The sequence below is a fragment of the Corythoichthys intestinalis genome, chromosome 3 (genome assembly GCF_030265065.1).
Source record: "Corythoichthys intestinalis isolate RoL2023-P3 chromosome 3, ASM3026506v1, whole genome shotgun sequence".
Classification (NCBI taxonomy): Eukaryota; Metazoa; Chordata; class Actinopteri; order Syngnathiformes; family Syngnathidae; genus Corythoichthys; species Corythoichthys intestinalis.
The window spans coordinates 50,672,246-50,700,018 of NC_080397.1; the positions used below are offsets into that span (position 1 = coordinate 50,672,246).

Genomic DNA, 27,773 nt, shown 5'->3' on the forward strand with positions numbered 1-27,773 from the left:
GAATTGGCCCAATTAGAAGTTTAATTTTGCTTTTGAATAAGGGCGTGGCTGCACAGCTCACTAGCGCCTTCTTTTTTGTAGGACTCTCTTCAATATGGGGCTTTTTTAGCTAGGTGTGTGAATGTATTTATAATCCCAAAAAAAGAGGTGAGTTCCGAGCAAGTTAGGTTCTCAGGAGATGATGAGAGGGAGACGATCTACCACCACCCTGACCTGCGTGCAGTCTGAGTTGCGCCATAGTGCGACGGCCTGTTCAGTCCTGCTTGCAGGCCTAGTTTTTTTTTTTTAATTCTCTCTTCAATATGGGGCTTTTTTAGCTAGGTGTGTGAATGTATTTATAATCCCAAAAAAAGAGGTGAGTTCCGAGCAAGTTAGGTTCTCAGGAGATGATGAGAGGGAGACGATCTACCACCACCCTGACCTGCGTGCAGTCTGAGTTGCGCCAAAGTGCGACGGCCTGTTCAGTCCTGCTTGCAGGCCTAGTTGTTTTTTTTTTAATTCCGTTATACAAAAATTCAAAATCATTGTTAAATAGTCAATGTTTTTCATCTTTAATTTTGTTGTGATATTTCTGTGACCGCTGTTTTTCTTTCAATTTTGAGCACATGCGTATGTAAAATGATGGTTCATGTTGTGGAAAAAAATACCACAGAAGTAAGGTCAGAACAATAAGTTGTTATTAAAGGAGACATTTTGTGCATTCATCATCCATCATTGTCACGGCTGTGCAGTAAACTCCTCTGCTGCTCATCCGACTCTCGCCATGCGAAGGAGATGACTGCAAAGAAAGAATAATACTATTACAAATTGCTAATAAAATACCAACTGATTTGAAATGTTTTATGAGTCCCCACCGCTTTTCTTGCATTGTGTTTCCTGGTCATCTTTGATTTCAGTGTAGCCAGATTTGCGCCCCACCAAGGCTCCGTAAACTCCTCCATATCGCTCTCTCCATGCCTGACAACACAAAACGTTATCACCACAACTCAAATTGTTATTTTGTTCTTTTTCTTTTCCAAGAATGAATAATAAATGCTGATAATGACGCTCAAGAGCTGTAGCCAGTGAGAGGTTTAGGTCTCATTTTTACAGGCATGAAAATAGGTCAGGGGTTAAAAAGGTGAGAAGGGTGTGGAGGAAATATGTTCCGGTAGGGCTGTCCCAAACGACTAATTTTCTCCCGATCAGTCAGCCGACTATTTTTACAATTAGCCGACTAATTTTTTTTTTTTTACTAATTTAGCAATGACATTTTTGTTGACGCTTATTAATTCACAAAAAACATTTTGGAACACTTAAATTCTTTATTAAAGTTCAAATAAACATGGAAATAACAATAATTAATTACACATGAACACTGAGGTCAAATGCTGATAGTAGGCCTGAACGATATTGGAAAAAACTATTATTGCGATTTTTGGGGAGTTTGCGATATTATATTGCGATATTTAAATGAGAACATTTTCACCAAATAACTTGAATAGCTCCGTTCGGAATAGCTGCACTGTTGACGGAGACAAACAGTTTTGCCGCACTGCCTAGCAGGAGGGAGAGTGAGACACTGTGGTGCTGTATGAGCATGTAGGAGAAAAACATGAATGTATGTTGTTTTTAAATTCCGTTGCTCTGAAAAATGGCGCCATCGGCCGTAATTTTTTTAACCCAGTTTAACCCAGGATCTGCACACTTGCTGTTAAACAAAGTTAAAAGTTTAAATGTTGAAAAAAATAATAAATTGCACGTCCTACGATGTGACTATTGATATATGATATATTGCGCAGGCTTGGCTGATAGCATTTACTAGTGCGAAAGAATGGAATGTAAACAGATTCAGAACACTGACTTCACCTTTCCAACATTATTCAAAACAATTCTTATGAAAAAAATGTCTAGCATTATTATTATAGTATACTACTATATTTAATGTAATTATAATAATTATAATATTAATTGCAATCATATTTTCTGTAGTATTATAGTATTCACAGTACATATTATCGCATTAATTCTGAAATATGTGGGATTAACTCCAGAAATCGTTATTTATATGACAAATGTGATGTGCTTTTATTTTGAAACTGGAAGTACGTTCGCTAAACCGCTAACAACTTTACACTCCGCAAAAAGCACTTGTCGTCATTGCTTGTGGTGTCACTAATGGATTTTTGTTTTGGGTTTTTTTCAGTTTTTTGTTTGCAAATGCTGTTAACCAGCTATGATTCATGTTTGAAGTGTCACCTTTTAACCGCAGGTTTGCATTTTGGGAAAGACTGCCAATGTTTTATAGCAGGCTAAAGTTGTCTTTTTTCCCCATTAGTCTCAGTGTAGCCATGCTAACGTTTACAGTGTTTAATATAGATGTGTTTCCTTATTTTGTATGTGTGAACTGTAATTCTACGGCGTGTTGTTGACCAATAAACATCTGGACACAACAACTGGAGTCTCACGCACAAATGTATCCACGCACGCGGTGATAAAACGCAGCCATGAAAATTACCGCCCTCATTTTTATTTACCTTGCGATAAATGGACTCATTGCCTATCGCGACAGGCTTAGCAACTTCTAAAACACGTTGTAAGTTAGTTAGATGGACTTACGACCCACCCCCGTTAAAAATGTTCTCCTCGGATCTACACAATTCACGTAGGTCACCCTTTTTGACTTCAAAACGGCGAATTTTGCCAAAAGGTGATTGATTTTCATGCCTGTTTTTAACAGTGTTAAACAGCAAAACAAGTTAACAACTGCAGTTCATTAAAGCAAAAAAAAAGAAAAAAACTCAAAGCAGTCTTTTCCCACTCTTCACTGAGGAGTAATTGACAAATGACAAATTTTTTTTTTTTTTCTTTTTAAACCAACACTAGGTAACTTTTTAATCGTTATAAAATATTTTCATAACATTTGGGATGATACGTCGACTTATAACTAGTTGAATAAGACCTCTTTTATATCTTTAGGGGGTCTGTATCGCTTTGACCGGCACTAACTTTGCGTAGCGTGCCATGAACCCTGCCACACCCAAAAAACTACAAATGTGCTGACTGCTTTACGGCATACGTCACTTCCCCGTTTCCCCATTTATTATATAGACAGAAGTCGATGCGAACGCTTTCATGCAAATTCTGCAAAGATGGCAGAGCAACAAAAGAGACAAAAAGTTTTGTCCGAGAAGGAAAAAAAAGGGGCTACCAGGAAAAAAAGGATACTCAAGAATAAACATTGGCATGGCTTTCATACGCTGGGGTGACGCCAATACAACCGAACTCGTCAGCGCTGTCGAGTTCAGGGGGGTTAGCCACACTAAGCCACTTGGTACCTAAGCTAACCGTCATATGCTATTGTTTAGCCACAACTGGATCCATTACTTTATTACTATTCATCCTTCACACAGCCACTGGAAACAGAAATGTTGTTTAATCCATCTGCAGATGACCGGGAGATTATGATTTTACAACACTGTGCAGGTTTGCACTGGTCAGTGTTGTTAATAATGGCATTAGAGTATAACGGCATTACTAACGGCATTTTTTTTTTCTCAGCAGTGAGTAATCCAATTATTTACTCTTCTCATCTTTGCAATGCCGTTACCGTTACTGAGGATGTAAAAGCGTGCGTTACTATGCGTTACTACGTTGGTTGAATGACGTGAGAAATGTCTGAGGGACACGGAAAGAGCAGAAAAGGAGTGGGGAGGAGGGAAGGGAGTTGTGACGCCGTTGCAAACACGATGCAATGTGGCTCCAATAATACCTGACTGCAGCCGACAGCCTACTAACTACGCCACTTTGATGCTACGGTAAATATCACATGTATATAGAACTAGATGCGAAATGACAGACTCAGCGGCGTAAGCAAATGTATAGAGAACTAGATGCGAAATAATAGACTCACCGGCGTTAGTTAACAGCTGCCATCTAAAAGCGGTAGACTTCTCAGGAAGGCTCTTTTGTAGCGAACCTTCCTAGCAAACCTAAGTAACTTTTTATCTAAAATACTCCTAAATCGGCAAACTCTTGACTTGAATCTATTTTTAAATGATGAAATAGCTTTAAAACTTTCACATGTCGAAAGTAGACTGAAGGGAACTAATGCAAAACAGTTCAATGCAATCAGTTAACATAAAAATATTTGATGTGAAAGACGTTATAGAACGGATCATGTAATACAGTGTAAAACATGAAAAGTAATACCAGTTACTTTGCGAAGTAACTAATTACTCTTACATTGAGGTAACTGAACTACTAACTCAATTACTTTTTGGGAGATGTAATTTGAAACTGTTATTACTGTATTAGCCCGAATATAAGACAGCGCTGATTATAAGACGACCCCCCTCTTTTTCAAGACTCAGTTTGACAAAAAAAAATTTTTGAAAACCAAATTAATTTTTATATAGAAAATAATTACAGTACATCTGAAACAAATGATAACAATATATTTGAGAGAAAAAGCATGTTATTTTGCCTCATTCAAATTTTAATATCTGAACATTTAAATATGTAAACTAAAGTGCAATCACATTCATAAATGAATGGCTTCTGGTTTTTGAAATGTAAATAAACCAATCTATTGTGATAAAACAACAAAATTGCAATAACTGCATTAACCATCAAAGTGAGGTCTAACTGTAACTGTAGTCTTAAAACAAATCTGAATAAGGAAAAACATTGCAATAAAATAATGCAAACTGGTTAAACTTGAGAGTAGCTGAGATCTGTCATGACAGAACATTACTCCTCAAGTTCAGCATTCGCTTCAATGATATCTGGCGCCATCTAGCGTCATGAATGAGTATAATGTCTAGACCGCAAATACCAGTATAAGACGACCCTCATTTCAGAATTATTTCAATGGTAATGGTAAATGGTGCAAAAAACACCGTCTTATATTCGGGCCAATACGGTAATTACTAGGGTTGTTCCGATCATGTTTTTTTGCTCCCGATCCGATCCCAATCGTTTTAGTTTGAGTATCTGCCGATATTTCCCGATCCGATTGTTTTTTTTTTGCTCCCGATTCAATTCCAATCATTCCCGATAATTTTTCCCGATCATATACATTTTGGCAAAGCATTAAGAAAAAAATGAATAAAACTCGAATATATACATTCAACATACAGTACATAAGTACTGTATTTGTTTATTATGACAATAAATCCTCAAGATGGCATTTACATTATTAACATTCTTTCTGTGAGAGGAATCCGGGGATAGAAAGACTTGTGACTTTGTATATTGTGACTAAATATTGCCATCTAGTGTATTTGTTGAGCTTTCAGTAAATGATACTGTGGCCATCCCAAATGCATGATGGGAAGTGGAACCATGACTGTGCGTCGTGCTACCAATTGATATATCTTCTCTGCGTTGGGAAATAACTTAAGGTGTTAAGACAAAGATAAATTGCCACCTTGCTTCCCCACATTGCTTCCCATGATATTTCTAATCGTAGGGAGAGGGAGTGTAAGGCTTTAGCCTATTAAAAAAAGGCTTTAAAAGCTGCCAAAATTCATTCTACTCATTATACACTGCCTTTTATCTCTCTATATAGGTAAAACGGCACCATTACAGATGGAGTGCGACAATGCGTGAGTGGGTTGTGCAACGCATGCATTACTTGCGTTAAATAATTTAATGTGATACAGTTCCAAAAAAAATTAATTACCGCCGTTATCGGGATAAATTTGATAACCCTACCTTAAGCCTAAACTAAAGACTCTGGATGAGTGTAACATATTATGTCTGTAACGTTAAATACAATAAGGAAACGATTTAATTAAAAAATATAAATATATTAAAAAAAGGCATGGCTGATATTTTTTTGCCGATTCCGATACTTTGAAAATGACGTGATCGGACCCGATCGATCGGCCGATCGGAACATCTCTAGTAATTACTTTTTAAAAGTAAGATTAGCAACTCTGGTGCTGGTCCTCATCGGAAAGTCTTCTTTAAGGCAAAACACTACAACCGCTTTTGTCCACCGGCCTCGCTAAAATCGACCAAAACTAAAAAGTAACCCAGTGTTGCTTTAAATGATTATATATGCTACAATTAGGAAGCAAAGAACTATCTTTTTCTCAATGAAGAGCTTTAACTTACTTCACGACAACTCATTTGCACAAAGATGAAAGCAAGACGGTGGTCACCAATTTGTTGATATTCTGGGGAAACTACATGCAGTTTTTGCTTTAAGGCCAAAGCACAATTGGTTCCCAAAAGTTTATAAATTAGAATAATTGACAACTGTATGCTTTCTGCTGTCATCAAAAGCCAAATGAAAAACAAAAATAATTTTCTAATGACATTTTATTTAGTCGATTCCACTAGGGGTTAAACAAAATATCAAAATGGTGATATATCGTGATATTTTGTATCCCAAAAGGTTATCGATACGCTCCTGCCAAGAATAGAGATATCGTTTTAAAAAGGTGTCAATGTCTAAAAAATAAATAAAAAGGAACCAACAAGTTGCTACCAAAATCTTCCACCATAATAGTGTCTCAGTTAACTCTAAGGCTGCATTGACTGTGCACGACGCAATCCTTTTAGACTGGGGGTTTTCAGGGCATTTACAGGTCACTTGCGGTTCATTTTAGGGCATTTATAGGTCATTTCCTGTTGAGTTTGAGTCACTCCCTATTCATTTGGGTGATTCCCAGGTCACTTCCTGTTCTGTAACTCAAAATCAACAGAAAGTGACTCATAAAATACCCCAAAATCAACAGAAAGTAACTGAAGATCAACAGGTAAATGACCTTAAATGGCCATAAATTACCTCATTGCCTGGCATTGGCTGCCACTGACGGCCATGGACGTTCAATCCGTTGAAGTGGGAGGGATGGCAGCAAATGAACAAATGTTCATTTGCTGCCACGCTCCCATTTCAAATGGATTGGACGTCTACTATTGATAAACTCATTCCAATTCACAGCAGGAGCTTGTTTTTCTGTTTATTAGTTGTTGGTCAGAAAATCATTCTAGGATATTCTACAAATGTATCGATAATCGTTGTGTCGCCATATCATCAGATCATCGATATCGTGAGCTTTGTATCGCAAATCGTATCGTATCGTGAGGTACCAAGAGGTTCCCACTCCTAGATCATTCCACTGTGCACGTGAAGGGTAGTATTCAGTCAATATGTACAAGAGCAAAATACTAACCCATTTTGCATTTGCTGTAGTCTCACTTTTCTGTCGTTTTCTTCTTTCTGTAAAACAATGATGAATACTGCTTAAGGTCGTGTATACAAATAAGAGGGACACATAATTGGGTATTCATCCATTGTAGCTATTAAAGTGCCGAAGTGTAAGTGACCTCTCCTGATGAGCTCCTTGCCCTCATCCACCAGGTCAGCGCTCAGTTCATCATCAGCGACATACTGATGGACACCCAGCAGGTTCAAGCAGCGAGAACCCAAGCTAAAAACACACATTTATGTAAGTTTCCATCAATTTGCATTTGTTGTACAGCAGTGTTGTTTTCGTCAACGATGACAATAAGGAAAATATTTCGTCAACGAACACTTTTATCATAACTATGACACGAAAACGGGCTAAAAACGTGTTATGGGAGACAAAAACATAACGAGCCTATTGCCAGTTTTCGTCTGACGAGTCGAGACTCAGACGAAAATGCGCAATAGTTTCCATCACACGTTCAGATTGTGTGACCCAATAGCAAAGCAAAATTGAAGATGAGATCTTGTTAATTTACCTCTCTGAGAAGTGAATCAGCAATAATCGAGACCAGAGTGGTTTTCTCAGTTTTCTCAAATTTGTCTCATGAGAAGTAAGTCTCAAAGTGAGCATTAAATGAGAAGGTCTTGAGAATAGTTCTACTGGCACAATTTTTCAAGAAAGTGTCACAGTTGTCTCCTTTCAAGATCTCACCAAGAGACAACTATGAGTACTTGTGTCGATCTCAAATGCGTCTCAATTTTATTGCCTTACTTGGAGTCACGATCTCAGTAATGTCTCAGTAAAAGATATGGATGAGCAAAGTATTTTATTTTTTCAACTTGCCTCAAAGCTGCCTCTTTTACTGATCTCGCCAAGCAACCCTATATTGTGCCAGTCACAAATATTTCTCAATTTGATCTCCTTCCAGTCTGCAATTGCTCATTTTGGGTTTTCAAGAACCTTTCATTGTAAGAGTAGTCTGCTCTGACATGTCCAGTCACATACAGTGCCTTGCAAAAGTATTCGGCCCCCTTGAACCTTGCAACCTTTCGCCACATTTCAGGCTTCAAACATAAAGATATAAAATTTTAATCTTTTTGTCAAGAATCAACAACAAGTGGGACACAATCGTGAAGTGGAACAAAATTTATTGGATAATTTAAACTTTTTTAACAAATAAAAAACTGAAAAGTGGGGCGTGCAATATTATTCGGCCCCCTTGCGTTAATACTTTGTAGCGCCACTTTTTGCTCCAATTACAGCTGCAAGTCGCTTGGGGTATGTTTCTATCAGTTTTGCACATCGAGAGACTGACATTCTTGCCCATTCTTCCTTGCAAAACAGCTCGAGCTCAGTGAGGTTGGATGGAGAGTGTTTGTGAACAGCAGTCTTCAGCTCTTTCCACAGATTCTCGATTGGATTCAGGTCTGGACTTTGACTTGGCCATTCTAACACCTGGATACGTTTATTTTTGAACCATTCCATTGTAGATTTGGCTTTATGTTTTGGATCATTGTCCTGTTGGAAGATAAATCTCCATCCCAGTCTCAGGTCTTGTGCAGATACCAACAGGTTTTCTTCCAGAATGTTCCTGTATTTGGCTGCATCCATCTTCCTGTCAATTTTAACCATCTTCCCTGTCCCTGCTGAAGAAAAGCAGGCCCAAACCATGATGCTGCCACCAACATGTTTGACAGTGGGGATGGTGTGTTCAGGGTGATGAGCTGTGTTGCTTTTACGCCAAACATATAGTTTTGAATTGTGGCCAAAAAGTTCAATTTTGGTTTCATCTGACCAGAGCACCTTCTTCTACATGTTTGGTGTGTCTCCCAGGTGGCTTGTGGCAAACTTTAAACGAGACTTTTATGGATATCTTTGAGAAATGGCTATCTTCTTGCCACTCTTCCATAAAGACCAGATTTGTGCAGTGTACGACTGATTGTTGTCCTATGGACAGACTCTCCCACCTCAGCTGTAGATCTCTGCAGTTCATCCAGAGTGATCATGGGCCTCTTGGCTACATCTCTGATCAGTTTTCTCCTTGTTTGAGAAGAAAGTTTGGAAGGACGGCCGGGTCTTGGTAGATTTGCAGTGGTCTGATGCTCCTTCCATTTCAATATGATGGCTTGCACAGTGCTCCTTGAGATGTTTAAAGCTTGGGAAATCTTTTTGTATCCAAATCCGGCTTTAAACTTCTCCACAACAGTATCTCGGACCTGCCTGGTGTGTTCCTTGGTTTTCATAATGCTCTCTGCACTTTAAACACAACCCTGAGACTATCACAGAGCAGGTGCATTTATACGGAGACTTGATTACACACAGGTGGATTCTATTTATCATCATCGGTCATTTAGGACAACATTGGATCATTCAGAGATCCTCACTGGACTTCTGGAGTGAGTTTGCTGCACTGAAAGTAAAGTGGCCGAATAATATTGCACGCCCCACTTTTCAGTTTTTTATTTGTTAAAAAAGTTTCAATTATCCAATAAATGTTGTTCCACTTCACGATTGTGTCCCACTTGTTGTTGATTCTTGACAAAAAAAATTAAAATTCATATCTTTGTGTTTGAAGCCTGAAATGTGGCAAAAGGTTGCAAGATTCAAGGGGGCCGAATACTTTTGCAAGGCACTGTATGAATTCATCCCATGCCAAAATCCGAGAAAATATAGTACAATTGGTCAAATAATTAAATAACATCTGATTCATCTTGTTCAATGTAAAAATTAGAGATGTGACCAAAAATTTGGCGCCGAAAACTATCTGCCGCTACAAATGCATTATTGGTTTTTGGTTTCGAACATCGAAAGATTACCACAAAATAGTGTGAAGAACCTTCGTCCTCTTGTTTGATGACGTATTAAAAACAGGCAACACGCTGGCTGACGATGTCTCGCTAAAACGACTGGCTCACAGGCAACATGTCTGCGATTTGGAAGTGTTTTTTGAAGAATCATAGAATTATATAAATTATTAAATGAACCAAAATAAATTGGTTTCATCGCTGCTACACTCTTTCTGAAGTTGCTTTCCATGGATGTGCCACGTCTCAGTGAATACACCGCATTTGTGGCTCAGTGGTATAGAAGTCATTCCCCAACCCAGAGGTTGTGAGTTCCATCTAAGTATCCTTGAGCAAGACACTGAACCCCACATTGCTGCGTCACCAGCAGGTAGATGAGGATATAGCGTCAAAGTGCTTTGAGTGCATGAAAGGTGCCCTACAAGTATAAATCCATTTTCAATTAAGAGAATTTCTCTTCTCAAATATTGCTCAAATCAATCTCCTTAGTCTCAATGATGTCTTTGTTCATTTTGACTCATCACTTGGAACCCAAACTCAGAAACAAATGGGCAGAGAATGAGATAAATTTGAGATGATCAAATTCGTCTCACGAGACGCGAGATGGGATTGAGCAATAGATGAGTAGCAAATTTTTGCTATGGGACATTTTATGTGTAGTTAGCCTGCATTGTAAATTCCAATCCCTTCCCATTTTAATATAGTGTGTAATGTAATATTGTGTGGAATGAGTAAGACAAAAACCGTATTTTATAACTTACTTGTAAAGCGTGGCAAAGCAAAGCAGCAATACCAACACGGGGTAGTAGATGTAAAAGCCATTGGAAATGACAGACAGCAGATGCATGGAACCCATGATCTAGAAGTGACAAATGGTCACATTTTAATTCCGAGCAATCAATCATTTGTACATACAATGCTACTTTAAGTGATTCAAATTACCAGCTTTTTCCATTTTTAAACAGTCATGTCCATGTTTTCTTATTGTTTGGGGAAAAAATATCATCATCAAGTTGAATTTTTCAATTTCTGCCGCAAGATGACAGCAGCATACTACACAACATCCAGCAGTCATTTCACCTGGCAAGTTTTTTTATTTGTATTTTTTTTTAAGTTTTTTCGGTGCAGATATTTTGACATTCATTTTACTGCTTCATTTCTTCATGTTTTATCAAGAGCGTAGGTTTGCATAGGGATGGTAGGGATGTAACACTCCCAACTTTTCAGGATGCTCAAATTGTCCCCCTCCAAACTTTAAGCAACCTTTTTGCATTATATAATGCGTTAAGTTATACAGGTAATTTAGATCAGTGTTTTTCAATCGGTGTGCCGCGGCACACTAGCGTCCGGCAGAGTTGCAATAGGATGGAAAGAGAAGGTATAAAGTTCTAGGTTGTGTGCAGATGAGCGAGGTATTGCTCGTGTGGCATTCAACAACTGCTTGGATTTCTAGCCATCAGCCACCTTGCTGTCCGCGACAATATGAACCCCAGCACATCTACTGTACATCATTTGATTACACTCATCAATTGTCAATATACACGGAAAAGTCCCTATTCATTTTTATCCATGCGTGAAGACCGTCAATGCTCCCCCTGTGTTTTACTCTAACACATTGTCCAGGACAGCAAAGTGGCTGGTGGCTAGAAAATCCTACAAATCCAAGCAGTTCTTGAACGCAACACGAGCAGCTATCCGAAGAGTGCCGTGGTTTCAACCAAGCTTGAGCGTCATTTCCAAACGAAACACCAGTCACGTCACACTATGGACTATTTGGTTCCAATTGGTGAAAACACAGAGAAACAGGCACATTTTCTAAGAAAAACTACAAAGGGAAATGAGAAACCCCTCAAGGCCAGTTAGATTGTTGCTGAACTTGTTGCTAAATCCAAAAAGTCCCACACTCTGGCAGGGACATTAATACTACCTGTCTGCAAAGTCATTGTCAGCGAGATGCTCGGCCCTGATGCGGTTAAAGACATTGCTAAAGTCCCCCCGTCTGATAATTCTGACCTTTTCAGGCCCAACTGCTATTAAAAAAAAAAAAAGAAAAAACAGAGAGAGACTGAGAGCTGTCGAAGAAGATTCCTGCCAGGAAATTGGCTTTGTGTTGTTCTAAACAGGCTTAAATTTCACACTGAGCGAGTATAAATACTGAAAAAAATATTTTACAATTAAATATACTGTACAGAAAGTAATTTTGTTACATTTTTGGTTTGTGGTGTGCCGAGGATTTTTTTGCATTGTAAAAACGTGCCGTGACTCAGAAAAGGTTGAAAAACACTGATTTAGATTGTCTTCCCATATACTGTAAGGATAGAAATGACCCTACCATTATTAAGTCATTTATTTTAATGATGTTCAGACTTACATTTACGACTTTTCAATTGCTAAATGCGCCGGTCCATTTTTCCCCCCCTCAAGTGCACGTTTGATTGGCAGATGACTAAACCCGCCCCCGACACACAAACGCACGCTCACACAGCCCCGACAGAAATACACATCGACAACATGCTGCCTCCTCTGCCCCCGTCGAAGAGGAGGGATATTAGAAGTTTTTTTTTTTCGGCCAGCAGCAGCCACTGTACGAAAATTTAAAAAGACGCCAATGTTTTGGAGGTAGGAAACACAACACTAATTTTGCTACTGAAAGTCCAACCTGCATCAGAGTTAGCATAGCATTAAACTGTGTGAACTTGCAAAACTCACGTAGGAGGCTGCTTAGAGAAAAGTGTCCTTCTGTTTGTGTTTTCTCCAGTTAACGTTATTTAAATTGGGAGAAATAAAGTGAACTCTGCTGGAAACTATAGAACCAGAAAAATGTGAGCGAGAAGCTGCTAAGAGAAAGACGGGTGCTGCATAACCTCATATGTTGCTCACACAACACAACATACGACAAAATCATAATTAACTATGTACGTACATTAAAAAAAAAAATTAATTGGGGATGCCGCGAGGTACCCACACTCGCATTGATATTGACTGATCGATCGTTATCGACGCAATGAACACCCCTGATTTAACATATCAATTAATTAGGTTCATATTTGTGTGAAATGTAGCCCTGACCACCGTTCACCCAATCTGTTTGGTCTTATTAATGTCTCATCTCGAGCAAAACGTGTACATGCAGGTTATGCTGTTATATCGTCCCAATAAATGTTGAGACCAAACCTACGCCCTTGCATTTTATACAGTACAATACTGTCCAGACCTGTTTATATTTTAATAAAATAAAATATATGCTTTACAGCATTTATAGGGTATTTTTTCAGCGTTGGAGCAAATCAATGACATTTTGATTCCGTTCAAGAGTGATTCGAGAACAAATTCGAATCCTAAGGTAAGGTACCACTGTACTTGATTTCATTGCAATATTGCAATAAGTCCACCCACAGATGTGTAGGAGGTGTGTATTTGGTCCTTTTGAGACAGAGCGGGATCCATGTGAATTAGACCAAGGAAGTTGAGGCACAGGGGAGGAGTCAAGCGACAGAATAACCTTGAGAGGAGACACATTACACATTAGTACAGTGCTTCTCAAATATTTTCTGTTACGCCCCCACAAGGAAGACATAAATAATATTTCGTGCCCCCCCCCAAACTCTCTGCCGCACTGTAAATAGTATCATTTGTCTATAATATTACTATTATAAGTACGCCTCTGCCTAACATTTTCCTTTTTTTCTGTTAAAGAAAAAAAAGTAACATACAGTGGGGAAAATACGTATTTAGTCAACCACTAATTGTGCAAGTTCTCCCACTTGAAAATATTAGAGAGGCCTGTAATTGGCAACATAGGTAAACCTCAACCATGAGAGACAGAATGTGGAAAAAAACAGAAAATCACATTGTTTGATTTTTAAAGAAGTTATTTGCAAATCATGGTGGAAAATAAGCATTTGGTCAATACCAAAAGTTCATCTCAATACTTTGTTATGTACCCTTTGTTGGCAATAACGGAGGCCAAACGTTTTCTGTAACTCTTCACAAGCTTTTCACACACTGTTGCTGGTATTTTGTCCCATTCCTCCATTCAGATCTCCTCTAGAGCAGTGAGGTTTTGGGGCTGTCGTTTGGGCAACACGGACTTTCAACTCCCTCCGCAGATTTTCTATGGGGTTGAGACCTGGAGACTGGCTAGGCCACTCCAGGACCTTGGAATGCTTCTTACGAAGCCACTCCTTTGTTGCCCTGGCTGTGTGTTCGGGATCATTGTCATGCTGAAAGACCCAGCCACGTCTCATCTTCAATGCTCTTGCTGATGGAAGGAGATGATGGCCCCATTCATTCTTTCCTTGACACAGATCAGTCGTCCTGTTCCCTTTGCAGAAAAACAGCCCCAAAGCATGATGTTTCCACCCCCATGCTTCACAGTGGGTATGGTGCAATTCAGTATTATTTTTCCTCCAAACAAGAGAACCTGTGTTTCAACCCAAAAAGTTCTAATTTGGTTTCATCTGATTATAACACATTCTCCCAGTCCTCTTCTGGATCATCCAAATGCTCCCTAGCGAACCGCAGACGGGCCTGGACGTGTACTTTCTTAAGCAGGGGGACACATCTGGCAGTGCAGGATTTGAGTCCCTGGCGGCGCATTGTGTTGCTGATAGTAGCCTTTGTTACTGTGGTCCCAGCTCTCTGTGGGTCATTCACTAGGTCCCCCCGTGTGGTTCTGGGATTTTTGCTCCCCGTTCTTGTTATCATTTTGACGCCACAGGGTGAGGAGGGAGTTGAAAGTCCGTGTTGCCCAACGACAGCCCCAAAACATCACTGCTCTAGAGGAGATCTGGGTGGAGGAATGGGCCAAAATACCAGCAACAGTGTGTGAAAAGCTTGTGAAGAGTTACAGAAAACGTTTGGCCTCCGTTATTGCCAATAAAGGGTACATAAAAAAGTATTGAGATGAACTTTTGGTATAGACCAAATACTTATTTTCCACCATGATTTGCAAATAAATTCTTTAAAAATCAAACAATGTGATTATCTGGGGTTTTTTCCACATCCTGTCTCTCATGGTTGAGGTTTAACCATGTTGACAATTACAGCCCTATCTAATATTTTCAAGTGGGAGAACTTGCACAATTATTGGATGACTAAATACTTATTTGCCCCACTGTAGATCAACTTATAATAAAGTATGACTTTATTAACATTGTTTTGTTTGTAACAGAAAAGACTTAGCGCGCACGAATTTGCCTGAATTTGCCTGAATTTAAAAAAAAAAAAAAAAAAGTCACATCCAACTGTAAAAATACAAGGTACATTTTTGACTATTTGATACTGAAAAATAAAATGTAATAAAATTAGTAAATAATAACAAATTCAAATTGATTAGAAACATTAACTCATGAAGACAATATGCCAAAAAATTTGACTGAAAAAACTAAACTGAATAGAAGGAAGAAAAAAAGTGTCTTTGGACAGAAGGACAGTTTTTATTTTCGCTGCACACAGTATCACCTCCGTTGCAATGGTGTGGGGTTGTTTTGCACTGACCATGCTAACAGTGCTCACTAGTTTACTGATATCACACTGACAAAGCGGGACGATTGTTGGCAATATTCGGCAAGTTTTCGCTGAAAAACAATCAAGCAGCTTATCAATGAGATTGAGGTCTAATGTCTTTAAGTGGCGTCTTAATTGATTTGGCTTCCTGCTGTCCGCTATAATGTTTTTAGACACAGTAAACAGTGGTCTTTCCTCATCTCCCACTGTATTAAAAGTCAAAGCCAAAAGGCAAACGGCTCGAAAAAAGCGCATTCTTGGCAGCCGAGGGAGAACCGTAGGTGAGGGCTGTCGTCGTGACGATCCCAAGCCGAAAATGGCACTTCTCGGGCGGACACGTGAGAACCGGAGAAGACAGTGCATCGCTGCATGAGTCCGACCGGAAAACGGCTTTCGAAAACGGCGCACAGCTCTTCATATCCCTTTTCTGAGTGCTCTTGCTTAGTTCAAAGATACTGCGTGCACTCTGAAAATGAGAGCGCCACTGCCACCCTCTGAGTGGATGTGCAAGTACACTTTATTCTAGTACGGGAAAAAAAAAAAAAAAACATGTTCCCCAAGGTCACATGCGCCACCCCTGGCATCGTTCTTAAATAGTGGGGCGCGCCCCCCAGAAGTACTGCATTAGATGCATGCAGATTTACAATACCTAATCACGCGACCATGAGTGTGATGTGCATACATGCCGCTGAACTGCAGGCTGTAGGCGTCTGTCTGGTGATGCGGCGCCAGGTAGTAATAGTTGAACACGCGGATCTGGAACACCGTGGAGTAAACGCACACGCAGAGAAATAGGACCGTGACGAAGCACACAACCTGGTGGAAAACGGACAATATGAGTATCAATGTGAATTGATTTTAAGGAGACATGTTGTGAATACACCAATGTGCAATGCTGCTGCCAGTTCACTGAATTTGCAACATCTAAAGTGCCAGCTGATAGCTGTTTCAATGGTCTAATGGTCTTTATGAAAGTTTACCAATTTTTTGCCCACCTCAGTACAAATGTAGTAGCGCTGCTGTTGAGTCGTGCGGACAATAATGGCGAAGAGGGAGAGGACTGGACGCGTGCTGAATAATGTACACTCAGACCAGACTACGGTCACAGAGAGGAATGACAGTAACAATGCCAGAAGCTTGTAGAACATGGGATGGAACACACACTCCCAGTACAACTCTGGAAGTACAAATTGACAAAACTTTTAAAAATACATATACTGTATTGTATTTTGAAAAAAGAATATTTTAAAATATTTATAAATACAGTATATTACATAAATGCATGTTGAATTTGAAGTTGGATAAACTACTTTAACATAAAATATATTTTAAAGGGAACCTCGGGCATTAAGACTTGTAGGCTCTAATAATCCACAATTATTCTCTTTTACTTAAATACGTTATTAGAAACACATATATTATTGCCATTGATTTTAAAAAATCTATAATATTTAGTACATGTTTTGACCAACGGAGGGTGCCATGTTTTACATGTTCGTCGATTGGACTGGGAGAATAGCTGTGCTAGCTAGCAAGCGAAGGTAGGATGACGACTGGCATGATTTTGTCACATTCTGCTGCTGGTCAGATTGTTTTGGTACAGAACTATGGGATGAGTTTCCAACGTTGTACCTGCATCCAATTTCAGCTCCTAAGCAATGTCTTTAAACCGATCCTAGGCGGCTTGCCGAGATATTGACTTGCTGCCATTTGAGAGCTTGTATATCCCTTCATTGCTAGTTGCATCATTGCCTTGTTTTTTTCCCGTTTGTCTGCCTCACACCGCAGTTTTCCCTGTTTTTTTTGTTTTTTTTTTATTGATCCTGACCTATTGCCACGGACCCTTTTTGTCTCTCCCTTTTCGCGATCGGGTTTTTTTGTGTGTTCAATAAACCCTTTTACGCAATCCCTATGCTATTGTTGTCTGCTAGCTGTCTAAAGTGAGCCACGTTTTCTAATTCTGTGGTCAAGCCAGCCGCACTTTCTTTTCAGTTGCATTTCCCTTTCAGATTTTAACGCACAGACAGACAAGGCATGTGGGCTGCGATTGCTTTATAAGGAAAATCATGACTCTAACGTCATGCAGAAGTAAAGTCCTGTAGTCGTCTGTCGCACGGCAAACGTGGGTTACAATCCCGCTGCAGACCTTCATTTAATTGCTTTTGCTGCTCATTTTGCAAAATATCAACAGTGATGTCCTGCTTCTCACTTTTCTGTTCTGGTTCAAATTGGAAGGCCAGAACCAGCAACATGTTTATGTAGTTTATGTAGTTTATGAGTGACACTGTGGAAGTACAGCAGCGCTGCCCAATGACGTCACCACCAAGAGTGCATTGCGTCGTCAACAACAACGGTCACCTACTAGTTAAATTAATTTTTCAAATTTTATAAAAACGAAAACATCAAGAGGGGTTGGAGTATCATAATATTATGGCTCATACTAACATTTACCTTTTAAGAACTGCAAGTCTTTCTGTCCGTGGTTCCCTTTAATAACCATTTAGTGGTGCTACTGATACCTTGATATAAATCAAATAACTTTTCTTAAATGAAATGGATTGAAATGAAACATTCAAGCTGGTGGTATATTTAAGGATGAAAAAAGAATACAAAATAAAAGTTGTATTTTAATCAAAACATCCGAAAGTGTCTAAAATGGAAAATAATTCAATAAAAAAGGCTGTTTAATTACATACATTAGTCAAAATAATTTAACAAAACCACACTCACCTACTTTGGGAGTGTAGAGAAACCTCCGGATATAGCCGTCCTGCTCTGTCAAGGCAAAGCTGCGCACAAAATGACCTGTGGGGCTGCTGCGATTCTTTGCTACGTCTTCTAGATGGAAAACCCTCTCCAACAACATGGACCACTGAACTCGAGTCTGACGGCAACGCTGCACAGCAGATATCACCTGAAAAAGACATATCATAACTAGGGCTGCATCTATCAATTATTTTAGTAGTCGATTAATAGATGAACTATTTAGTTCGAATAATTGAGTAATCGGATAAGGAACATAAAAAATTAAAAATACCTGAGCTGAGCCTCAAACGGTTTAAAAAATAAATGAGGATCTATGTACAACAAAAGAACAATTGGATAACTTACAAAGCAAAAGTCCGCTAACTTAAATGCTATAAAATGCTAACTTTTTTTTTTTTTTCCATGCTCTTAACAAATGTTTCAAACACATATGCCCACAAAAACAGTTAAATATACCTATAAATTAAATTACAAATGCATTAAAAAAAAAAAAAAAAACATTAGCTCAAACAAAAAAGATTATGTTTGTCTTAACAGGGAGCAGTTGGATTCAGCCATGTGAAATGAGGCAGACTAGAGGGCAGTGTAACCACCCAAATCAAAACAACTAAACGCAAACACTTTCAAAATAAACCATTACAATGCCACTTTAATTAAACGAATACCTCGAAGCAGCAAAATTTAATTTGAATCTTTTTTTCTAATCGAATACTCGAGTTAACCGATTAATCGTTGCAGAACTAATTATAACTCTCAAGGAAGCCTTGATGCAGTATGTCCAAATTTAATCATAAATACATGCACACACACAGTGATCGGTATCAAGTGTTTTTTTTTTTTTTCTGAAGTGGTGAAAATGGCTTGCACTTTGTGACAATGTAATGTGAATGGCTCGTCCAACACTTTCCAGTCAGGGAGCAACAACGATTCGATTAAATCGATTAACAAATTCTTTGCCAACAAACCTGATAATCGATTTTTTCCGGCAGCTATGAACAGTCCCGTTTGGGTCCTTGTTTGTGTGTAATGTAAGGGTGCATTAGTCATTAGGAGTCATTAGAGCGAAAGAGAGACAGCGAAAGAGAGAGCGAGAGAGAGAGAGTTCATTGCTAGATTCAGGTTGGGTTGATGAATCAATAAACTGTATTACGAAGTGTCGAAAGTTAGATCGTCTTTTGTGTTGTTAGATGCAGTGTGCCTCCATCAGAGGTGAGTAAATGACGCCAATTGTTTTGTTGGTATTCTTTGTTGATGATACGTTACTACTTAGCACGGAGCGCTCCGCTAGTTAAAGATTATGCTAATCAGTGTCTTAAGTGTCTGTTTGTATTGTGTTTTGGCACAGCTTATTAGCACTTAAGTTTTTGTTATAGTAAAGTTGTCTTATGTCTTTTGTAAACAAACCACACACATAAACCCATTCATATAACAGTTTAGACTCTCGTTTCAACACAAACTCCCATTCAAACTGTAAATTGTCATACAAAAGAGAGTGCTTTGAAGTTGGATTTGGATTGTATTCATGAACAACTGATAAAGAAAACGGATTCATGACAACCTGTCTCCTCTTTATTCGATTATGTTGTTTAGTTTGCTTAAAGAAGAAAAAAAATGCAAAATTGATAATATTTATATCAGCGCTTTGCCCAAAAGAAAAAAAAAGTGAATCAGCAGCACTTAATTTAAATGACTTTTGTCTGATTTGTGGACTGAGAAATTCTGAGAAAATGTTTTATACTCAGAACCTTTATTAAAAAATGGACTTAAACCGGTACAGTTGTAGACTACAGTTAAGTCAGGAAACGTGTGATTAATCGTCTGATTAATCAATTATAAAAATAATTGTAAGTTGCAGCCCTACTTTCCAGACATCCCTTTTTTTAATCTAAATGAATAAAACAATATATATATTTCCTTTCCTAGCATTGTTGTGTTTGTGATATTTTTTTCATCTACAATTTATGTTAATTTTGCTTTTTATTGTGTGTATTGCATTACACGTTAGTTTACTTTTTTATGAAGCTGAACGAGGCCGCTTTTAGTTGGAAGGACAGCTTGATCCTCACAGGGATTTTCCACATCTGTGGCCATCTCCTCCTGGTATTCTATAGGACACTGAAGTGAGGTAATGTTAGTGCTGTATTATTTAAAAATAAAATGAGAATATATGCTTAGTGATACCTCACCTTTGTCAAAATGGTGTCCACGCACTTCCTGAGAGAGTGGTTGTACTTGACTGACATGTTGATGACTGATACCTCCTATTAAAAAAAAGAATGAAGCTCGTCAATGTAATTTGATGTTTCTATATCATAAATGTGGTAGAATATGAATGCCCTAACCTCCATAACATCAGCCAAGTTCTCCTCAGCAGCTGCCTTTTCACTGGCCATCTTTGACACCTTAAAGTAGGTCTTGGCAAGCAAGTGGGCATGGCTAGATAACAGCCAATAGGAACGTGGGATTTCCACTAAGCCATAGCCCAGCAACAACACCAAGAGGAAAAGGCCCCACATATTGGCCGCTGTGATGCCGATGGTCTGGAACTCAGTCCTGAAAACAGGTGACGAGATAATTTTTCAAATATATTTCTGTATTATTTTGTCAATTGTTTTATTTTTATCAACTTTTTTGTTTTGTCTTGCACCCAAGTAAGATAATTTTACGACTACCTCATCAGTGACTTTTTATGTTATCTGTCTATTGTAGTTTTGTATTTTTCACCTCCAATATTCTTACAGGCTGAAGGACTCTCAAGCTGTCACTGAAGTTCTTATTCTTCTTGTGGAGTCCAATTTTAAAGTCCTACTCCTCTGTCATTTGTGAAGTTATTGTCTTAAGACTTGATCACTAAGTAACATGGACCAGTATTTATTGATCCTTGGAGCCCGATTTTTTTATTTTTTGTATCAGGGCTGATTATTTAATAGCCTACTTAATGATGCTGCCTATACGTTACGAGTTAGCTCGTTAAGGGCATGCAGGCACAGCCTGTAGTAAGGCCAGTGGCTCTTAACCTGGGCTCGATCGAACCCCAGGGGTTCGGCGAAGGTAAAGAAATGCAGAGCCCTATTTTCGTATGCTGATTAAATCTAGGCAAAGTGGCTTTGTAGACCAGGTTTTGTACTGGTTTGCTCCCAATTTACAGGCTTAATCCACTTCTTTTAACTGCTGATTCTCGGAACTGGTTTGCTCAGTGGAAGGTTGACTCTCACTTGGTATGAGGGAATGTAACAGACCAATGGGCAGCGTGGTCTTAAATTCTGCCCTGTTTAGAAAAAATACTGTCAAAATAAGAAGAATTCTGAACGGGAATTCGCTAAATTATTAGCTTGCTAGTTTAGATATATTGGTTTAGAATTCATTATCTAATTTCGAACAGTTCGGTGAATCCACATGTGAAACTTGTGGGGTTCAGTACCCTTTGCAAGGTTAAGAATCACTGACTTATGCATTTGCGGAAACCCACCCCCTAGCTTCAAAATGGCGTCCCCGGATTTGTCACCTTTTTGAAGCTATCGTCACAGAAACTTTATTGTTTACTCCAAATTCAAGGTCAGGGTCTTGTTTTGAAGCTGACTAACTGGCGGATACACCAATGCTAATTTAAAAAACAATGAGGTTAGTTAAGGTCAGTTATGATTTGAATAACGGGGACTTTTCAAAGTGATACTGGAGAACGTAAAATTATATATACGTAGATGTGATTTTTACTTGCTAGGTTGTTTTTTATGTTTTATTTTACTTGTATATGAAATATAAAGTTTGCTATGATGATGCCTTCTAGTGAAATCCATTCTATTCTACTGACTGCTATAATCTAAATGGTACGAAATTGCACTTAAAGCAACACTAGGTAACTTTTCAACGTTATGAAAATATTTTCATAACATTTGTGAAAATATGTTGACTGACAATTAGTTGAATGACCCCTCTTTTATATCTTGAAGGGGTCTGTATCGCTTTCACCGGCACTAATCTACTTTGAGGAGGGTGGCAGGAACCCTGCCACACAAAAAAAACTGCAAATGTGCTGACTGCTTTATGGCATACGTCACTTCCCCTTTTCCTTATTCATTATAAAGACGAGGTCGATGCGTATGCTTTCGCGCGAATGCTGCAAAGATGGCAGAGCAACAAAAGAGACAAAAAGTTTTGTCTGAGGAGAAAAAAAAGAGAGACTACCAGGATATACAGAATAAGCATTGGCCTGGCTTTCACTCGCTGGCGTGACCCCCCTCCCCCCCATCCCAACAGAACTTGTCATGTGGGGTGGGGGGTTTGGTGGTGGTGGTGGTGGTGGGGGGGGGGGGTGTTAGCCACACTAAGCCACACGGTTTCTAACTGTCATATAATGCTATTGTTTAGCCACAACTGGATTCATTACCTTACTTCTATTTGTCCTGTACACAGCCGCTGGGAACAGAAATCAACTAAAACTGAAAAGTTACAAAGTGTTGCTTTAAGTGGCACCTAACATGTTTCTTTCATATTTTAATGATATTTAGACTTGTTTTGAACTTAAAATAGGGATATTTTTTTAAACAGGAAATCAGCATTTTCTTTATTATTGTCAGAAGCAGAATGTATCAAGAGTGTATTTTTTTAAAAGGTCATTTTATTGGTCAAAAATCAGTCATTGTAAGGTTCCAGGTTGTCATATGCTATTATTTTTACAGGACTACAATATGAATGTCAAAGAAGATGATATGACACAAAAAATGTGAAGCATGCGAATCTTTATTTTGATTGGTAAGAGGTCGCCTTAGTGCCTAATTAGGTCAAATGTCAAGTACATGACGTACAGGTCATAAATATTATGTACTGAAAATTTGATTTAAAAAAATAATAATAAAAATTGACTGAGATATAGCTTAAAACATTCAGAGTACACTATAATTCGTCTTTATTTGGATCACAAAAAGTAATGGGCTTCATCATTGTGTCAATAGGCCAGTTATTTGTGCACTTTTCCCCCATCACGTTTTTCTGTTTGGAGTTTTTGAATAAAATAAAAAGTGACATTGTGTCATTGAGCCTTGTGAGCTAAGCAAAAAATAGTGAAAAAGGTGACTTTAATTTTTTTTTTCCAAGTGCCTACTGTAGTTTGGTTTACAATCTGTAAGTTGTTTTTATCCGTTCTCTGTTTGGTGTACTACTTTAACGTCTCTATTAAAGTTTAAATGTTCACAGTTTCATCCCTAGAGCACAAAAGACACTAAATAAACACACTGAATAAACACCTGTCTGACAGCGTCAATGAGAACTGACCACGTGAGCCGCCACTGTGGGTGCGCAGCAACGTAGATGAGCAGAAAGATGAATATGAGCAGGTAGGTGCCATAGTATATGGCGTTCTCGACAAGGGCCGTTTTCAACTTTCCCATGCGGGAGAACGCCCCTGAGCGTGCATACGACTGCATAAAGGGCAGCAGTAACCTACACTCACATACACAAAGAAATGGTTATGCACAATAAATTTCAGTCTATGTGAATAGTAGTGCTTGTATAGTTATACTTAGGAAGCAGGTCTTACCATGTGAGAAACTGAGAGGTCCAATACACAACTCTCCAGAAGACAGGCAGAATGCCGTCTGGTATATAACTCCATGGCTCTTCACACACAACTGCTGGACTGTTAACACACACCATCACCACCACCATTATTGTGGTTTATCCTCACACTGTTCATGTCTAACAGCCTCAATTTAGAATGGAAAATGAGGCATACGTTTTCAATTTTGTGTGTGTGTGTGTTTTTTTTTTTTTTAAATATATATTTATTCATTTTTTGTATGTTTTCGGCATGGTGGATGACTATTTGTCACATCCACAGTACAGTTCTAAGGTTGTGTGTTAGTCTAATACAGGTATTTTCATATAGTACATTCCAGCTTGTCCCGTTTTTAAATAGACAGAAGCACCCAAAAGTTTGGGCACTCGAAATATAACCAAACTTTTTCATGCCACTGCACGTGTTTCTTTTTATTTGTTTGTTTTAAATATTTTTGGTCGATATTTAAATTATTTTTTTATATGTCTGTTACATTCAAATGTATCATCTATTGTTTGGCAATAGGTTTGGAATTTTTAGTTTAAAGCTTCATTTCAATTTGTGCATATATTTACTTTAATTTAATTTTTACTTGTCATCTAATGTTCCATATTTTTGTGTGATATTCTAGTATATTTTCTAATGCTTCTGTACAGAGGTGGGTAGTTACACATTACATTTACTTGAGTAACTTTTTGAGAAAAATGTACTTCTAAGGCTTGGTTCATACCGCAGGTCTTAATGCCCAATTCCGATTTTTTTGGCATATCTGTTTTTTTTGGCGTGCCCGTTCAGACTGCCTTTGTGCGTTCATGTATCACGCATTCGCACTAATTTGCACTCCGAGATGTGCTGAGCAAACTGACCCGCATGGACAGGTGCATCAAAACAAATGCTGGCTCAACATCATTCTAGGGTGATCATATTTTGATTTCCAAAAAGAGGAGACAAATAACAGACATAAATAATTCCCGTTTAGTCTTATATTCAAAATTTATGTGTGTGCATGACATACACACATACAGACAGTTTGCCCGGACACTCGGCCATGTAATCTTGACCAACGTAAGTTTTTGTTTGAGCTCTTGTTTTTTTAAGGCATTCTTAATTTAGTTTATAGGTATATTTAGCCGTTTGTTTGTGGAAATATGTGTCTGAACCATTTGTTAGGACCATTGTAAAAAACGTTAGCATTTTAAAGCATTTAAGCTAGCGGAATTTTGCTCTGTAAGTTAGCCAATTTTTCTTTTGTTGTACAGAGATCCTTATTCATTTTATTTTTTTATACCGTTTGTGGCTCAGCTAAGGTATTTTAATTTTTCATGTTTCTTATCCAATTACTCGATTATTCGGACAAACTAGTTCATAGATTAATCGACTACTAAAATAATCGATAGCTGCAGCCGGAGACTGTTGTCAAGCCCGCCTCTTCCCTAAAAGCTGTGTTCAAGCTAGGCGCTAATGCACAGCTACTTTGCTACCGTAGCACCCTGTCTCTCTCGCTCTTTGCTGACGTAACAGCTGCTTGAATTCTGCTTTAGGGGTCTTGACAGTTCAGACCGCAGCCACATTCTGGAAAAATATGGCCCAGATCGGAGTTTAAACACATTAGAAAGTGACCTAAATCGTATTTGAAATGGTCCACTTTTATGTGAGTTTTCCCGTTCAGACCGTCAAGTTAATACCTCACTTGAATCGGAAAAAGACAAAAAAATCAGATTCGTGCATTAGGACCTACCCTATTTTAAAATACATCGGACACTGTAAGCAGTTACTCACAATGTTACTCATTACTTGAGATTCATTTTTAATTTATACTTTTTTTCTTTTATTTGGGTAAATTTTCGGATGACATCCTCAACTCTTACTTGAGTAATATTATTTATAAGTAACGCTACTCTTACTGGAGTAAAATTTTTGGCTATTCTACCCACCTCTGCTTCTGCATTTATAGACCGACCGGAGTGAGGTCTCAAAAAGTCACTTGCTTTGTTCTTATTCTTCATGGGAGGGCACTTAAAATTGCCACTTTTCCATTTCTGTTTCTGGATCACAATGAATTTTGGTAGGTATATTCTCCGGATGTAGACGCATTTTTGGGGGGGGGATTTTTGAAGCCCGATTTTTTTAGTTTTGTCTAGTTTGTTAATTCCCGTATTTTTGGACAATGTATAAGCCGTTACTTTTTTCTCTCCATTTTTACACTGTGGCCTATAAGAAAGTGGGTTATTTATGGATTATTTTTTTCTCAAACGAGCAGCCTGTTGTGTATTCCTGTTAGGTTTAAACGTTAGGTTTATCCACACCTAACGCTCTGGAGGTCCATGTAGCTAGTTAGATTAACTAGTGTAAACCTAACAATTCTATTCTTCAAACTTACCCTTTGCTAGTGATAGCACCATAGACTCTGGTAACAGTATTTGGATTTTTTTCTTAAATTTTGGGAAATTTGGGCAGTGCGGCTTAAGAGTCTGGTGTGCCTTTTAGCCTGAAAATTACAGTACATTAATTTATTGCCGACTTATTGTTGCCTGTAGGTTCCAAATTAGCCAGTAGAGGGCATGCGCATTCTACGGTCGTGCTTTCAATGTCTTGGCTGATGAGACATTTAGGGAGCGAGTAGTTAGTTTTGAACACGTCAATTTTTGAGGGGGTGATATTTCTGTCATTTCAACCGCTGAGTACAATAGAACAAAACTGAAACGGCAGACCCAAGACATTCTCTCTGAAGATTTATCTGAAAAGAAAACATTATGTTCCCCGCAGTGAGACGAATTAAGACGGATAAGTGATCTAGAAAGTTGATGGATGTATACGCAGTGTGATGTGAAAACTACCGCTGTGCTTACTTACCTTTCAGTTGGATAAAGAATGGAGCTGTTTTCTGTCTGATTGGAGTGACGATGTGCATTGTCTTTCAGACACTGCTTATAAATGGTCTGAAAGAATACTGCATTTAGAAATCCTCACAGAGGATTACCCCGCAATTTCTGTACATACTGTGCTGACATCCAGCGGCAGGACAAAGACAATGAGGAAGCACAGGTACCAGGATGCCAGAGTCCCAAGCAGGACCATACGCTGTTGCATCCTCAGGTCACCATAGCGATGGAGGAGGGCGAGCGCAAGGAAGAACACGGCCACGAGCACCAGACCCAGAGCCACGCCACTCATTGTGACGAGCAGACGCAACCGTAGGCCAGCATCAGGACATCTTCATGGTCCTGCTGCTTTATAAAATAAACAATTGCCAAGATCTTAGAGTCATTTTTTTGCTTGATGTAAAAACTCATTTTGTTTAATGGTTTTAGAGAAACACTTAAATTTGTAAGAATTTAGCTGGGATTGGAAGGCTAACTTTTGTTTCAGGGAAAGTAATTGTAGAATACTTTATTCTCTGGGTGTAAAGGGCAGTAAAGGGTTGGAGATTCTGAAAACGACTCAGTGAATGAGGGAGAAAAAAATAAAAACGTAAATAAATATGTAAGGAGCTAAAAGGGGTGACATTTCATTCATTTCAAAAGATAAAGATTATTTGAGACACAAGTGTTTTCGGTTAGCACGGAATAAATTAAACTCTGCTGACCGCAAATATTTCAATGTCTGCTTGCTAGCATATGTTACGAGTTAGTAATACGAGCAGTCGCCACAGTTCTGACATGATCATACCAGCAGTTTTATCGATAAAAAATGTTTAGATACATTACAATTAAAATTTAAGAAATGCATTTTTCCACTAATTAAGACTTATAGAATAAAACATTCGTTGGCTGTTATAAGTCTTTCTTAACTGCAATTTTAGGAGTTCAAAAGTGTCAATATTACCTTTTTTTCCAGTAAAGACGCTGACACTATGTTCTTTTGACGTGGAGTCTACACATCAACTCACAACCTTTGAAATTACATTGCGTAATGATTTTTAAAAACAACATTCGTCCACAAACTTGTCGTTTGACA

The 27,773-nt window shown here is 38.5% G+C and overlaps 1 protein-coding gene across 3 annotated transcripts; it reads right to left on the reverse strand.

The window, feature by feature from the left end:
* On the reverse strand, window positions 1-27,773 carry LOC130913902 (G-protein coupled receptor-associated protein LMBRD2B-like). 3 transcript variants are annotated; one of them, XM_057832837.1, is made up of 17 exons: window positions 27,642-27,773; window positions 26,817-27,046; window positions 26,670-26,755; window positions 23,799-23,897; window positions 23,534-23,701; window positions 20,605-20,815; window positions 20,449-20,523; window positions 20,273-20,377; window positions 18,227-18,410; window positions 16,492-16,592; window positions 16,179-16,312; window positions 13,385-13,490; window positions 10,750-10,847; window positions 7,321-7,424; window positions 7,167-7,213; window positions 855-957; window positions 1-778 (listed from the first exon to the last, which is right to left on the reverse strand). In XM_057832837.1, the coding sequence occupies exons 2-17, from the start codon at window positions 26,988-26,990 to the stop codon at window positions 705-707; spliced, it is 1,869 nt and encodes a 622-aa protein (XP_057688820.1). In that variant the 5' UTR covers window positions 26,991-27,046; window positions 27,642-27,773; the 3' UTR covers window positions 1-704. The 3 variants fall into 3 exon arrangements, with proteins under 3 accessions (XP_057688820.1, XP_057688819.1, XP_057688818.1); XM_057832836.1 differs by having other exon boundaries at window positions 4-778; window positions 16,492-16,673; window positions 26,817-27,043; XM_057832835.1 differs by having other exon boundaries at window positions 4-778; window positions 16,492-16,673.